At 48.0% G+C, this 16,499-nt stretch overlaps 1 protein-coding gene and 2 long non-coding RNA genes across 12 annotated transcripts in view; all 3 read left to right on the forward strand.

Moving 5' to 3' along the window:
• Positions 1–3,510: 3,510 nt before the first annotated feature.
• On the forward strand, positions 3,511–11,124 carry LOC129210495 (uncharacterized). The gene is made up of 5 exons (XR_008578547.1): positions 3,511–3,620; positions 4,547–4,650; positions 7,739–7,984; positions 10,567–10,655; positions 10,866–11,124. It is a non-coding gene; the product is annotated as an uncharacterized LOC129210495 (long non-coding RNA).
• Positions 11,125–11,525: 401 nt separating this feature from the next.
• Positions 11,526–12,230, forward strand: LOC129210496 (uncharacterized). Its single transcript, XR_008578548.1, has 3 exons — positions 11,526–11,707; positions 11,806–11,862; positions 12,029–12,230. It is a non-coding gene; the product is annotated as an uncharacterized LOC129210496 (long non-coding RNA).
• A 1,639-nt stretch (positions 12,231–13,869) lies between these two features.
• NEO1 (neogenin 1) overlaps positions 13,870–16,499 on the forward strand; it is a 203,405-nt gene continuing 200,775 nt past the window's right edge. For all 10 annotated transcript variants that reach the window (XM_054836189.1, XM_054836196.1, XM_054836199.1 and 7 more), the window contains exon 1: positions 13,870–14,298. In XM_054836189.1, the coding sequence (XP_054692164.1) occupies positions 14,184–14,298 (115 nt within the window). In that variant the 5' untranslated portion in view covers positions 13,870–14,183. The remainder of the gene's footprint in view (positions 14,299–16,499) is intronic.

Consider the following 16,499-nt stretch of genomic DNA (forward strand, 5'->3'; position numbering starts at 1 on the left):
TTGTGGGGGAATGATGGGGGAGGAAAGACTGAGGCGCAGCTGGATAATGCCAGATACTAGCCAGCGGGGTTGACGTCTCCCTTTAAAATCAGGTCAAGCGGAGTGCTGCTTCTCATCCAAAGCAAAAAAGGGCTGTGTTTAGGAAGTCGCGGCTCTCAGCCAGCCAGCTTGTCGGTGGGAGCTGGGAGCGCTGTAGGGCGGAGGAGAGGATGCGCAGACAGACTCGGTGTGCAGCGCAGGTACCCTCCAGCTTGATGCACAAAGCTGGATTTTGCCTTCGTGAACGTTTGCCAATTATAACATATCATGTGCGTCAATAGTGCCTCTAACTTGCCTTAATACCTTTTTATGAGAATAAAATTTGTTCTTATATGGTGCTTTTCATGCTTGAGGCAGTTGAAAGCGCTTCGCTAAGCACAGTAATGAGTTAGATCTGGGGAGCGCAGTGATTGTGTAGGCAAATACAGGGACTATTATGTGCTCTGCAATAATTCAGAGAGCTGCCTATGCTAGAAACTGTTTTATTTATTGAAGGGAGGAATGTTGGCTGGATCGCATGGTTGTCCTCTGGAAGATTTGAATGATCTTTAGCTTCCACATTGAAAGGCACCTCAGAAAAATCAGAGCCAAGAGACCTTGCTTGAGGAACGACGCACGTAGCTGCACAGCACCAAGGCAGCCGTGTCCGCCGAGGTGAGGGGCCCAAGATCAGCTGCAGCCCTCCAGCCCGAGATTTACCTTTCTCAAGCATATTACATCTCTCAGAATCCTCTCAGAGCTGACTCTGTTATTTGATGTCTTCTTTTACCTTGCTTTTAGCTCTAAAATAAAAGCTTTTTTGTGCAAGACCTTCCACCCCTAGGTCTTGAAGAGGGATTACCGAGTTTAACAGTGACACTGTGAACCACCGCGGCAGTATTGCTGTTCTCCAGCGGAATAAAGGGAGATTTAAGGCCAGATCCAAGCAGACATCTGAAGTGAAATTTGCACAGAATTCAGGCCCCTTAGTCCAAAGTCATGATCCTGAAAAACCTGCTCTCAGCTTTCCCTGCTGCAGGAGCTGCCTGTGCACCTCAGACTCTTCATTTTCAGTGTTTAACTTCTTCCTGTGCCTTCTCAAAGGCACTTGGGGAGTATTTCTTGCCAGACCTTTCCTGCTGACCTGCTGGCCACGCTGTGTCTGGGATTTCTCTCTAGAATATTTGGGTCAAAATGAACTGGTCTGGTGGAGGAGGAACAGTAGCTGCTTCCTCTGGCCTGCCCATCTGTGTGGTAGATACCCTGTGCGTGACTGCAAAACACCACGTGCGGTCCAGTCCTCTAAGTAAATTCTCATCTTTTTACCTTTTCTAGAAAAGGCTAAATGACCCCTAGTACCTTGCCCTAAGCTTTGTGGGTATATACTCCTGCTCGCGTGCCCTTCCTACTATTAAGAGAGGCCTCGGTGGAAAATACACATTATCCACTTGTGCGCTGCAGCGGTATTTCTCCGAAGGGAGCCAGCTTTTTCCTATTGCTGCATGATTACGGAAGCCTAATTAAGAAAGCAAGTGGATCCAAACAGGAAGATGCTGCCCCTCTAGGCGTTGTCTCAGCGTACACCTCTTCAGAGCCTGCGCAGCTTGGCGCTTTTGGGGTGTTTAAGCGTATTCAGCTTGCTGAAGTGCTCGCCTTCATGGCAGAGGCTCTGCCCTTTGGTGTCCCCTTTACTTAGCAAAACAGTTGAAGAAAGAAGTTTCTTTGGCATTTGTGATGCCCCAGGAAGCATCCCGTGTTCAAGGATAGCCTTGAAACTCCTCCTGAAGTTCCTCTGAGGCCACTTATGCTTCTCCTCCTAGGAACAAAGACAATTAGCGTGACTTTTCAACATCTCCCACCTGCCCAGTGATTCGTGACTTCACTCTGAACACCAGTCATTACCTCTCTGGAGTTCAGGGCAGCAGAGGGAACTCAAACCAAGCAACTCAGGGCAGCCCCGCTGACAGAGCTGGTCAATTTGGAGCGTAAATAGAGTCTGACTTATGGAATTCACTTCCTAGCAATCGTAGCGGCAAGGATAGAAAGGTGTCACTTCGGGCTCCTCCGGAACGGGACAGGGGAGAGTAAAACTACACCCGGCTAAGGCTGTAAGTTAAGACTAATACTATCTCGAACTGAAACCAGACGAAACGTTCAAGGAGACAGCCTACAAGTGCTTTACAAAAAGCGGAAAGCAAATGCTTTTTCTACGAGCATTAATCTTTATGCCTCGCTAGGGTCATAAGCACTAGTGAGAGTGCAAGGAGAGAATTCAGCTCAGTCAGCACCGGTCTGTAAAGATCTATGTCCAGTTTTGCACTTAATTCTGTTTATCTGGGGCTATTAATTAGCTCCTTTCAGTTTCCCTGTGAAGATCTGTATGTTAGGTCTACTGAACGCTCTTACACATAAAGATCTGTCGTTGATTGCTTGGGCAGCTAAATTGGGTAGACAGCTCACTACTCAAAGGTATCTTAACTTTGCATCCTTTTCTGCTGGGGCAGGAATACTGAGGATGACTTCAATCTTATTGTAATCTGCTTGTACACATTGCTTTTCTAATTTCATGCCTAGGTACGGCATTTCCATTACAAAGGAGTTTTGTTGGTTGAGCTCTGCTGGTCCGGGTCTTTCAAAAGCTGATCAGAGCTTCTGGTTGTGTGCTTCTAGTCTTTTCCCTCAGAACAAAACAACATCTCCGCAGATCCTAGGCTATCAAAGCCCATGGAACAGTTCAAGTGCCGAACACAAACCGAATGGCAAGCCTGAGAAAATGATGTCTCCCATAGGGGCTGTTGAATACGCACAAACGTATGATCTGTTTTCCTAACGTGCCCGTCAGAACCCTGCTGATGCCTCCAGCAGAGAAAAGTATTTGGCATAGACCATTTCCCCCCAAATTTTCCTCCTTGCAGGAAATAGAAAATGTTCCTTTCCTACATATTTATTTGTGCTTAATCACAAAGGGTTGCATTTTTCCCCTTTCTCAGATGACCTGTGGGTGCCCGCTTGCTGTCAGTTTTGCATTTCCTCTTATCTTTCACAGAGCTGCGAGCCTTTTCAGCCCTTCCTCTAGCGTCCGCTATGCTCCACGTAGGACTTTGGTACAGGAGATGAGCTTTAGGATGGGCTGTATTCAGGTTTACTCAGCACCCTGTGCAGGCTTCCCTATGTTTTTTAAAACCCTCGCTCTCTGGTTCAGGTACCCTGGTGAAGGTGTTCTGATGGGAACAAGGCTTTTCAACACAACTGTGTACGCCGCTAATTTTTCAGACTGTCTCTTTGGCTCGCTGTTGTTTCCTCATGCATTTAACGATGGGTTCCTCGGGTCAGAGAGGAGATCCCCAATTTCAAGTCTGCCTGTAGCTTTTTTGGGGGGGCTAATTAAATTCCTAGCGCTGCATAAATTGGTGCACAACTTTAATTAATATCTATTTATCTTTCAGGCTGTGGTTTGCTCACCTTCTGCTGCAGTGCCCCCCCCCCCGCCCACCCTGGGCCCGTGAAGCACTCTGCATGGAGATGTTGTCCCCACTGACCGCTGCGTGGACATTCGCACGTTCTCAATGTCATCACTTGAGTTACCTCGTCTTTTCTCAAAGGTGAGGACTGGTTTCTGTCGCTTGCCCCACTGCTCTGTTCCCTTGTGTGGGTTTTTTTGCAGACCGCTTCTGAACACTGCAGATCTCTACTCCCTTCTGTGGTAAAATTTTGGATTATTGGACCTCTCGTCTCTCAGTCACCGTCAGCATAGACATGGTGGCTTTCCAGTGCTGTTTGAAGAGATCAGTTCACTGACCTCAGACCAGTTTGAAAGGTGGTTTCTAAGTCAGCTGCTGTGGTGTAGCAGACCCAGTGCTGGACTCATTGGTGCCCATGTTAATTGTGAGTAAAAAACCATCTACTTTTCAGTGGTTTGTTCCAAAAACCCGTCAGGATCTGATCTGTTATCTACATTCAGTTAGCCTTTCAACACTGCAAATAGGCTATTCAGGTGAAAGAATCACAGAGCTTTCTGTGCTTGGTCCTTCTTTACATACATCATATCTGTCATTTTTAGGTGAAGTGCAAGATTTCTTGCATTTGTCACTTCTAACGTGGTAGGCATCGTCCACCTGCATCAACTGAAAATTAGTAAAAACTTTCATGCATCAGAACCGACTGTAGCCAGGAACAAGACCAACTTCTTTGTCTTTCTGGTTTGGAAATTGCTCACGGTGAGGCATTTGCCCCCCTCAGTGGCAGAGTTCGCCCCACTTGCTTCCTGCAGCCTGTGCACAGCATGTGCTTCTTTGGGATGTAATACTTTAAAGAAAAAAAGAGACAATAAGAGAATAGGAGTGTTATGTGAGGTTTTTCTTCCTGATGTCTTTCATTGGTACTTTTTACAGCTTTCTTTTTAAGATAAGCACAATACATGAGCTCTGCTCTTTAGTAAAAACACACATTAACAGCAGCAGTAGTAGTAAACATCAAAAGCACGTCAGTAATACTATTCCTTGTCTTCCCCTACGCTGCCTTCTCCAAGAGTGGTACTTCCTAGAACGACCTGGCGGCGTGAGAAGTAGCAGCTCACCGCAGATACTGTGATGACGACCCCAGAAGGACCAGACGAGTGCTACCTGATATCCGGTGAGTGGGCTACAGGTCGGAAGGAAAAAAGCTGGACTTCCATTTGAGAGGGCGGTTTAGACAAAACTAAAAGATCGTGAAGCAAGCATCAGCCTGAAAGAGGGTTTAGAGGCAGATTGCAGCCATTTGGGGCTAGAAAAACATTAAATTTGTGAGAAAGCTTTTATTCCTCTGTCAAATGTATCTTTTTTGTTACCTGCCTCAGAGGGCGTGCATCCGAAAAATGCCATTTCTTTCCTCCTAGAATGTAAATGTTTATTCCAGATGATATAGACATAAACCTCAATTTCTTCTCAGCCTTCACTGTAGGTTTTTGAACATGGAATGAAAGTCTTTTTGAGCAATGGATTTCTTGTTGAATACATGGCGCTTCTGTACTTTCACAATTGAAAGTACTTTGATACGCTTAACTTCTTTCTCAACCAATTCCCCATTTTTAGCAATGTAAATTTGTTCCAAACATCTAAATTCTCTCCAGTTTTTGGTAGTGATCCTTTTTAACTGAATTCCTTTGGGAGTGTGAAGACATCTTGCTTTTACACAAAATGTCCACCGCCTGTATAGCATACGAGTATTTTCCTCTCGAATTTCCCTGCCAGCACCTACCTCCCACTACACTGGAGGAGGATATGCCCCTGCAACCTTTCATCCTTCTAAGAGCATCCCCCCAAAAAATGGCTGTTAGTGGAGGGGGAAGAAGGGGGAGCACCAGCCTGGGCAGCATTTACAGAGAGGTGGTTCCTCTTCACTAGAAAGTGGATTAGCACCTTCACCTCTTTTCGGGCCGGGCCGCTCAATGGGCAGCGATGTTCAAACCCCACTGATCTCTGTTGATATGAACCAGCAACCTTTAGTTTCCTGCAGTTCCCTCTGCTCCATTTAGTATTTCTGAATGTCTTTGTGTCTTACTTGGACACAAAGTCACATTCTGACCTCTTTGAAACTCATTTCATATTTTCCTAGAATCGATAAACTTCAAATGCAGTAGCAGAAATACCAAGCAGTCAATAAGTCCAGTCAAGTTATGTTAGAAGTAAAAACGGTGTGTTGTAAGGGCAACATTTTCTTAAGGAACTGCTATTCAGGCATATTTGTTGTTTCAATTAGTCTGATTTAGTGGCTCAGTCAGGGGGCTGCAGCCTGTAGCACTCAGACCGTAATTTGATTTCTAAAGCTGCCATTCAGGTACTAAGGAAATAAAAATATGTGGTAAAACCACATCGTGACAGCAGATGTATAGATCCTGATGTGCTTAATGTGCAGCGTACCTGTCAGGGAGATGCAAGGGTTCACGGCACGATCACCCGCATTTTGTATCCCATTGGACTTGCGTGTTTTGCTCTCCTGGTTTTGATCACTGTTCCCCTGGGAGGAGCGTGGAAAGGTGGCAGAACAGTGGGTTTTTTTCCAGAACTGTTGCCCTGAAGGGATCTTTAAATAAAACAAAACAAAACAAAAAAAAAAGAAAGTAAAATTAATGTGTGTGAAAAGTGCCAGATTGACAGTTTAGCAAGTAAAACACTTTACCTATTGGAAGGCTACCCACGTTTTATCTGCTAGAGCTGTCAGCGTAGTACCGTTCCTCAGCACGAGATGTATTCTTTTCTTTTTCAACTGTCCTTGTGTCTCCAAATTGCTTAGTCCTGCATCTGAGAAAGATTCAGATAGTACTAATGGGGGTGAGAAGTTGGACTGCTGAAAAGTAGGAAGAAATCCTGGCAAATCTGCCCTGGTTTTGGAGATGCTTAAAATTTGCAAGAGGCTAGAAATGATTTAAAAATAAAATATATGCAGAATGATTCCAGGCGTAGCTCTGCTTTCAGCCTAGAAACTGCTGGGAACAGAAGCTTGTTTTTCTCCTTGACAAATCGGGGCTGTATCACAGGGTTCCGCGCTCTCCTCGGAGAACTACGGAACCAGGGTCTTGTCCGGACTTTTGCAGCGCGCCCAGGTGCTGCAGCGTGACCCCCAGCCTTTCTCGGCAGCAGGGTGCTTTGAGAGGCACCATGATCGTGGTGCACAGATCACGTAGCAGGAGGCCACCGGGAAAAGACAAGCCCTCCAGGACTCCAGACATCCTTCAGTGCCCTTGGGGAGTGGAAACCGCGTCTAAACGAGGTCTTGGATCTGTTGCTTGATGGTGTTGGTAGCAAGGTGTTTTACTTAGTGGGTAAGAGTCAAATTAGGTCTCTGCACTTTTATGCATAGATAAATTTACATCTAAAACTGCACAGTAAAGTCTTCAAAGTATCTGATGCATGAACCTGAAGATCTGTTCTGAAAGGTTGAATTTTACAACTGTTTGAGCTTGTCCCTTTTTCAGATGACGTAGTAAAAATTAAGAAGTCCGATATCTCTTCCATGAAAAATCCATTATATGTAGAGGAAATTCCTTCACAGCGTTTGAAAGGGTGATGAGGTTTCGAGGAGCGTTCCAGTTAGGAGGAAGCAGACCCCAAACTAACTTTAAAGGGCTGCTGAGAAGTGTGTGAACAAGATAGCTCCAATGTCAGTATTCTTTCCCATTTCTGCAGATCATCATCCCTGTCTTCACTACATCACAGAAATGACGCGTGCCATTGGGTCTGAAGTGTTAAATTGGTGGACTGGGGTAATTTTGTTCATATTTACTATTCTGTCACAAGGTTGTAAAACTTCTCTGTGCCTCCCGTTTCTGCCATTTAAAACAGAAAATCTGTCATGCGAGTGCAGGGTGTATGGGCTGGGGGGGGGGCAGTTAACAGGGAGCAACTGCCAGGTACAAAGAACAAGGGGAACGAAGGATTTGGCCATACGGCCCAACGCATCAGCTGTATCCATCAGGTAACAAAATAAAGTGACAGGGCAATGCTGCTGTTAGAAACTTTCCACACTGGGCAGAGATGAGGTTTAATTACATCTGTGAAGCGCGCTGAGACCACCAGGAGCGATGGACTCTCTATTTTCCAGGCATCTTCTGTTGCTGGTCTAAGATTATTTCTTTGATTTCCCTAGCCCAGAGGCAAATGACTGTTCCTCTGTGCTAGGTATCAATTCTTCCTTTTGTTTTTAGTCTTTCTCCTCTTTTCCTCTCCGTTTTTGCTCTCAGATTGCTGCAGTCTCACTTCCCTGCCTTCGCTGGAAGGAAAATGTGATAGCGTGTACACAGCTCTGAAACACTCAGACTCGGGAGATGCGAAATGTGGATGTGCTGCGCTGCCTTTGGTGACTCACACCACCCTTCCGTGGTTCTGCTTTCCCCGGAAATTCCTTCTAGACTGTCACCTCTCTGGGGAAGGCACTTGCTTTTATCGTGTGATCCTACGGTGCCTAATACGATAGGACCCAACCTCAGGTAAGACCTTTAGGCACTCCCGTTATATGAATACGATTGTTGGTGTCAGTAATTAACATTCTTGTGGGATTGTTGGAAATGCTTTGGGATAAACACCACCTGGAATCCTCGTCTGGCTTATGTGGTTTTTAAGCTGTAGAGGAGGCTGATCCTGTTCACACGAGAGGGCATGGACCATCTGTCCCTTCTCTTCCTGGGTGTGCAGAAAGTCTTTCAGTCCAAAGAGGAGTTAGGGTACCTCAGTGAGAAGCGGGACGCTGGAAAAGTGAGGGCATTGCCAGTGGGGGAGAAGAACGGAGAGTCAATTTTCAGCGTGTCTCCAGTAATGATCTCACCTGAGAACAAAGACTACATGACAACCACCAAAACAGAGAGAAAAATACCAACCTAAGTGTCACTGATAACGTTGTGAATGCCTGTGGCACGGCATCATCCCATGACAGGCTTGCAGAGACGAAATCTTGCTCTGGTTAAATGGATGGCAGAAAACCCGTGAAACGCTGGGCTTTCCCTTTGGGGGTTACCTGGATTTCTCTCCTGAATGCCCAGACAGCCACATCCCACATCACTATGCACATTCCGATAACAAATAAATTATTCTTTTCCTTTAAAGTGTGGATTGGATTCGGTAAGCCCTGCATTTTGGATTCCAGGTTCCTTCTATCTACATCTGAAATCTCTGAATAAACAAACATTGGATTACACCTCCACAGCTCCCTCCGCTCAGCATCTGAAGCTGTTAAAAGCATTTCACACCAACTGCTCCGCTCGTATTTCAGACTCTGTTAAACACCGACTCAAGCGAAGGAGCTCCATCTTCCTCTCAAAATTCCCAGGGAACTATCCTTAGTTATTGGAAGGTCTGCCTCCATTTATAACCCTCCCTATCTCCAGCGAGGAGTTGGAATTGTCTAAGCTGTTGACATCAGGAATGACATAAATATGTGCTGGGGTTAGAGGGTTTCTGGCAAATGGCCCGCTAACCTAGAATTTGCTCTGCCAAGTCAGGAGGACGACTTTTAACCTCAGAGCAGTTTGCAAAACCACATCTGTGACCAATAAATATGAAAAATTGGGGGGGAAAAAAAGAAGTCGTCCGTGGATGTAGCCGATGCCTCGTACACAAGGGAGGCAGCACAGCAGATGAAACTGAAGGTGGGTATCTCATAGCTGTAAGTCTTAAACTGAACGAGTCAGGTCTTTATTTGTGCTGCAGCCCCTTTTTATCCCAAAATTGCCTTAACCAGCTCCTAGAGGATGCCCGGTAATGGGAAATTCTTTAGATAACAATCAGCATAACGGTTCGGTGTCACCTCACATCCTGTTAAGCAACAGAGAAATCCTGATCAGAAAAATGGACACAAGCAGAGTGCCAGTGAACAGTCGAATCCTAATTTCATCACCCTTCTTGTGGGCCACAGACAACCCAGTGGGATTTACAGCAGCTCTGAAGCGGCTTCAAATCTCAGGAGGAGTCAGAAAGGCTCAGTGCTAGCTGCGGGACCAAGGAGTCGCAAAAGATCAGTGAAGTTGTCGTTGCTTTCATTGCTTCTGCACCAAAACCCAGTAGGCTGGTTTGAAATAGGAAGCACCTCAAGCAAAAGACAAAATTTAATCACTGAAATGAAGGTGCTCCCCTGGATCCCTCTCTGGAGAATACCATCTGTCTCTGATGATCATGCACAAGCTTCCAAAGAAGGTAAATTTTGAATTTAAAAGTGTACACTGTCAACGTGTGAACGACAGCATTAAATCTCGACTGTAAGGCTGAGATATCTGCAAGAGGAGAAAAGCGCCTTTTCCACTCAACCATGTAGCAGTGGCTGAGGTAGATGAGGTAAACATATGGTCTCCAACTATTAAAGGGCGAGGGAATCATTTATACACGTGTATTACACATTTGCAGCCTAAAGGTGGATGTTGTTTTTTTTTTAATTCAAAAGTTTAAAAGTTTAGAAATGCCCTATGCAACTGCAATTTGTCCCTTTTGTGCATTTGCATTATGATCCACTATTTAATTGTAATTAGATCACACGCTGTTCTTTCGACAGGTTCCTGGCCTCGCTCATTGTACAGAATAGACTGTGCTCTCTAAGTAATGATTTTATTTTCTCCTCGCTGTTCACTGTGTGGCCCATGCTTTATTTACTGCACACTATTCAAATATTGTTCTGAAGACAGATTTATTCATTTCCTCCATGGTACTCATCACTATGGTATCCAAGTGCTTCACAAACTCTAATTCATTTTCTCAAGACTGTTGCAAGAACTGGTGTTACCCTTATTTTACAGATGAGGAACTTAGGCATACAGACAGAATAGTAAAAGCTGTCTTTTAATTTTAGATATCCAATTAGAAACACTCACGGCCTGATTTTGTCAGAAAATACAACATGGCAAAGCATCTAATTTAGTCCAAAGTTGAATAAATTCTCATTTACTGCCGATACATCTGCAAGTGCTCTTCACTTCTGCAAATCAGAATTCAGAATGTCAAATCGGGCACCTGGGAAGTGAAGACTGCGCAATTAGTGCATCGCTGTGAAGTCTCCATTTTAAGCGCTGTGTTTTGCATCCCGTAGGAGTCCTGAGGCTGAAGCCCTTTCCTGGAGCGGCAGTCACCCACCTGAGCCACAGTGCCGTGCTTGCCTTCCCCGCAGTTCCTTGCAAGGTATGTAAAACACCTAGCTCTGATTTTTATAGTAAATTAAGTGGAAGTTACTTAGGTACTTACCTTGGCTCCTTGACCTTGGTTCAACATGAGCCAGGCTTACCCTTTTGCACTGGCAACCTTTATTCTGGTATTTCATAACTTGGGAGTGTTTTACTTTGCAGCCTAACTACGGTTGGTTTAATACCTCTCTATTTCTCTTCCATTTAGAGGTAACCTAAAAAACCCCCAACAAACTAGCAATTTAATCCTGTGTTGGCATCAATGTAGGCCGTCAGCAATGTGGAAGCTTACCCTAAATGAGGAATAAATAGTTCGTGTGGCCCAGCACTCAGAGGAGGTACGTTCTCCGTGTATTTCAGAGACTTGCTGCCAGTAGAGACGTGCGAGATTTCCAGGCTATCTTCATTCCCCTTCCCACATGCTCTGCCTCCCTTCCTCAGTCTCTGTCATTCCCATTTCTACATCCTGGTCTCTAGTGAATTCCCTCTTCCTGTCGCCCTTGCTGCACCCACACCCATTGGGTCACTCGCCCTCCTCCCTCGCCCCGCTCCAGCTCTCCCATCTGGTCCCTTTTCCCCCACGAGTCCTTCAGCCCTCAGCCAGGTAACGTACTGGTCTTGATTTCCTACTGGGTTGCACGTCCTTCTCCCAGTGACTTTCTCCCGTTCCCAGTCTGTTTTCAAGTCCTCTCCCAACAGGCTGGCTTCCAGACTCTTGCTCATGAGCCAGGCAGACCTCAGATTCCCTTTCCAGCTCCCAGTTCCCTTCCACTGTCCCGGAGAACCCGTCTTTCTCCAGACCCTTTGCACCTGCCAACTTACTCTTCCCCCATCCAGTTCTCGTCCCCGCCGCGTGTTATTCAAGGAGCTTCCTGCTCCGCGTTTTCTGGGAGAGGACTGGAAGGACAGGTTCCCTGCTTGCCCTTCCTACCTTCAGACTTGGCATGTTCCAGAGCAGCCGGGAACTGGAACTGCAGGTCCAGCTCCGAGTCCCACAGCCTTGGGCTGTGACGTGCTGGGTGAGCACGGAACCGCTGGAGAACCGCACTGGTAAGCCCTCGCCAAGCGCTAAACTGGATTTTCATCGTGGTTTTTCGTGGCCGGTTTTGAGGGAACGCCTCTGACAAAGTGACCGTTCTCGTTTTCAGACTCCAAGATCCCTGAGAGAAGGAACGAAAGAAGAAATGTTTATAATTTAACCAGAGGTATGAACTTCAGATGCTTCAATTTTAGCACAGTGGTTAGTCTGGCACTATTAAAAAGTGACTGGAGGTAGGATTTTATGATGGGAATTGCTAACCAGCTTTAATGGGAGTTATACTAACAGTCCTGCCTTTTAATCAGTGCTTCCATTTTCACTATAAATTACAGTTCGTTGCTGGTGATCCTTCTGGCATATCAGATATCAGCGTAACTCGGCAAGTGTAATACGGAGGAGAAACCCAAACATCCTTCTGAGGAGGTAATTATTCATCATTGTGAAAATGCTCCAGGATATTTTTAGTGGAGGACAAAACCCCTGTTTCCTGACAGAAACACCGAATAATAAAATAACGAAGCAAGTTTCACAATAAAAAACACTTCAGACACCTGTATTTGGTGATACTTTGTAGTAATGTCAGCGTTTAATTAGCCGTGCGCGTCTCTGCACAACCAAAGGCACACCTGTGTTTTGGTGCACAGCAGAACGTGGCGGCGTCTGCTTCGCCGAAAAGCCTCTGAATAAACAAATCTGCAAATCCCGCTGGATCAGGGATAATTTCACGGGAATACAGAGGTGCCTGCATCGAGAGGGACACCCTCGCCACCCGCACGGAACTTACTGAGGTAAACTTTCCCGAATCTAGTCCTCAGTTCCTTAGCAGGAGTGTCACTACCAGTGTCAAAGCATTTTTCTTCCTGGAACAAATCATTTTTAAGTAGTTTTAAAACATTTTGCGACACAAACACACATTTCGGGGGGGGATGTACCCGTGTTTCACGTCTTGTGGTGCCCCAGGGGTACGGTTATCTCACGGTTACCGCTTCCCGAGCCCTGGTACTACATAATTTATGTACTGAGATTCAATTAGTCAATAATAAAATGAGCAAGGATAGCATGCGCGTTGTAAAAATGTAATTTAGCGGGCAACAAGCTGAGATGGAAAATAAAAATACAGGGGTACACTTTGTATGATTAGGGAAGGGGGAATGTCTATTTATAGCTCTTACTGTGTCCTCTGTAAGGATACGGGATCCAACAGTAAGACTAAAACCGGCTGGTAACGATGCAGCATTCAAGTGATTTGGATTTGAATGGCAAACGCTGTATAAAACTAATTACCCCCAGGAGGATGAAAATACATTTCATTTGCCTTTGCAAAGTATGTTTGGTCTTTTCTTCACATTTAGTTACCCTTCAGTTTGTTGAGAAACACACTTATTACAAAAGGCGACATCCCGAATCGAGCAGCAGAGATTTCCCCCTCAAGAAAACAAGTTTCTGCAAGTTATTTTTACAAGATTAGTGATTTTTTTTTTCTTTCTCGGTAGCTCTGGAGGCAGGGTTGCCGCATCTCCCCGGCAGATTTACTCCTTGCTTCGCAGCTACCACTCCGCCTCGCCACGCTTGCCAGGGTCACCAGGTTGCCGCTTCATCCTTTGGTTTTGCACGGCCACACATGCAGATTTTGCAGCCGTGCTGGGCTTTGGCTAAGCGAGGGGAAAATAGAAGTTTATTTCACTGAAAAGACGGGAACTTTATTGCATCGCTTTCGTCGCGGCAGTCGGCGACACTGGTCACGACTGAGACCTGCCGGAACGCAGGGGTTTGGCCCCGCACCTCGCGGGGTCGGGCTGCGGTGGCGCCTCCTCGTCCCGTCCCTCTCCACCCCGAGGAGCTGCCGTCAGGGCCGGGGGGCCGTGTCAGCCCGCGGGGACGCTGGTGTTGCCCTGAGGGGACGCCGGTACCGCCCTGAGGGGACGCCGGTTCATCCCGCCCCAACGCTCCCGCCGCGCGCGCGCGGCTCGTGCCGCCCTTCCCCGCGGGCAGGGGGCGCCGCGCAGGCTCGCGCGCAGGCGCGGTGGCGGACGGCCGGGCGCGCGCACACCTGGCGCGAGGGTCGGCGGCGGGGGAGGGGAGGGGCGCGCGGGCGCATGCGCGCGAGGGGGGGGGGCGGGCCGTGGTGAGGGCGGGGGGGCGTGTGTGGGTGTGGGCGGGAGGGAGTGAGGGGAGGAGCGCGTGGCGAGCGCCCCTCTGGCTCCGTGTGAGGGAACCGCGGAGCCCGGCGCTGGGACTGGCCCGCGATGAAGTGAGTCCGGCCGCTCCCGCTCGCCTGCCCGCCCTCCTCGCTGGCCGCTCTCCGGGGCGGCTGCGTTGAGCCCCGCCGCCCGGCTGAGGGCCGCCTCCTCGGGGTGCCGCAGGGGCGCAGCCCGGCGGCGGACGAGCGGGGAGCGCGCCCCGGCCGGCAGGCAGGCAGGCAGGAGGAGCCCCCCGGGGGAGGGGCTGGCGCTGGGTGCCCGGCTGCCGGGCGCGGGGAGCGGAACGATGGCGGCGGGGAGAGCCCGGCGGCTCCTCGGTTCTCTCTGGATCGCCCTTCTCCTCGGGCAGCCGGACCCGGCCGGCGCCGCTGCTCGGAGCGGTTCCCAGAGCCTCCTCACAGGTAAAGGAACCGGGCGAGACCCTGACAGCGGCGGCAGGGGTCGGTGGGCGCCGGGGAGGCGGTGGCGTCGCGGGGAAGGGGGGTACGGCGGGCCCGGGGGTGTGAGGGAGCGGCTGGGGCGGCGGTTGGTGCGCGAGGGGCGCTGAGGGGGCGCGTGGCCCCCGGGGGCTGCGGGAGCCGCCGGGCGAGGCGGGGGGAGAAACATCGGGCGCCCTCAGCGCGGCGGTGCCGGCAACCCGGGGCGGCCCGAGGGAGGCGAGCGGCGGCGGCTGCTACCCGCTCCCGCCGCGATTTCCCCCCCCCCCCCCCCGCTCCCGGTGCCGCGGAGGTTCGCTCCACTTGTACGAGCGGGACGGTCTCGGCGACGGTGCGCGTACCACCAGAGGCCACTGCACACCTCTGTAAGCGGGCGGTCATCCCTTGCCAGCGCCTGGCGCGGGGAGGAAAACAAGAGACACCTGAATCCCCTTTACTGCAGCGTAAATGCTTCAGCGAATCACCTGTGGTTCGTGCTCTGCCCGCCGTCTGTGGGCAGGAGCACACGTGAAATGAGATGGGGTACAAACGGGCTCTGTCTGAGCTGGGAGAGCAGGCGAGCCTTACTGGAACCGGTAGAGACCCCTTACTGGAGGGGAGATGACAGACAACCTGTGGAAAGAGGGGAACTTGCCTGAAAACTGTGCTGCAATAGCCCAGAAATGAGCGATCTGGCAGCGTTTCAGTCGCTGTAGTTCTCACACCTTTTACCATTGTTACCTTTAATGATCCATTATTGAATCCTGTTTCTTTATAGGCTACGAAAAACGTAATCTCATCCAGATGAAGCGTGGTGTGCATATGAGAAGGCTTTCTAAAAAGGCCTTAGCAAAAGACCGTTAATACCATGGAAGGCTTCCCTAGTTTTGCAGGAGTTATCTGCTCGTTTTGCAAAATATTGGCTTTAAAAAGTAACTTTTTTTTCCCTCTTTGTCAGCAACAAGCTAGTAGACAGCTTGAAAGGAAATCTGGTCTTGAATGTTGGGATTTTTTTTTTTTTAAATACTCCCCTGTAGATGAAATCTTGATATTTTAAAAGAAAGCTCTGCAATTGGAATTTGGAAAAAACTGCTGGTAAAATGAGTGTTTTTTAGCAGCTTGGAAAAGCGAGAATGGTTAAACTGATATTAAATGGTGTGATTGTTCTGTTGCAAAGCATGTCAGGCAGTAATGTCCGTGGTAGTTCTCAGCTTAGATACTACTGATGTAACCACGTATGCTGACTCCTGTTGACAGGGGATGTATTTATTTATCCTCTTACACAGTACAAGCTTTGCAGATTCTGGGTCTGAAGCAGGTATTTTTTTTTCTTTCGAAAAATATTGTATTTGGATTCAAAGATCTACAGAGTATGTGTAATAGATAAGTTACTTTTTTGATGTGTAAAATCTTAACCACGTGACGATTCTTTTTTGGTATTTACTGCTCTACTGACAGCTCGCTCTAGTTACAGTTGTGTTGGTTGTTCTTTGCTGCTTTAAAAAAATCCTTTATGGTTTGAGAAAATTGTATTGATAGGTGAAGTTTTATCTGTTGAAGCCAAATAAGTGAATTAAGTCAGCAAAATAAAACCTTCATTGAAGCTGATGCTTTATTGGAGTGAGAATTTAGAAGTAACGGCGTGGAAATCTTGGAAGTTCTGATGAAGCCCTACTCTTTCCTCTTTCTCTTCTGTGGAAAGGGCTTTTATGCCGTATTGATGGGTCCTGTCCCATTTCATCCCTGGTGAGGAACTGAAGCCGGGCTATCCCTAACCCTGAGGGTGCACCAGTTATTTAGATGAGATAAACTTCAGCGTAGTTCCCACTATTTCCCACCTGATTATTATTATTTTTTCTTTAAATAGAGGATGTTCCACATAGTCTTCTATTTGGCAGGTGGGAGAGGGACATTCAAGTCCCTCCCTTCCTCAAAGGAGAGGGAATTGGGTACAGATGTTCTGCGTCATGCGTGGAAAGCGCTCCCCTTTGTTTTAGATGCAAGGGTGATAGTGCTGTCCTCTGTCCCATGTTTTGAGTGAAGTTTGATCTCTTTGGCGTGCTCGGAAGAGTTGGGTTAGGGTGGTGTGAAGGGCCAGAGAGGCAGAGGAGCACCTCGTTTCTAGGTCCAGGTGGAAGTTTAGCTGTGGGACTTGCAGCTCTGCTTGTCAGGACTGAAGAGCTTCT

Source organism: Grus americana, chromosome 10 (assembly GCF_028858705.1).
Source record: "Grus americana isolate bGruAme1 chromosome 10, bGruAme1.mat, whole genome shotgun sequence".
Taxonomy (NCBI): Eukaryota; Metazoa; Chordata; class Aves; order Gruiformes; family Gruidae; genus Grus; species Grus americana.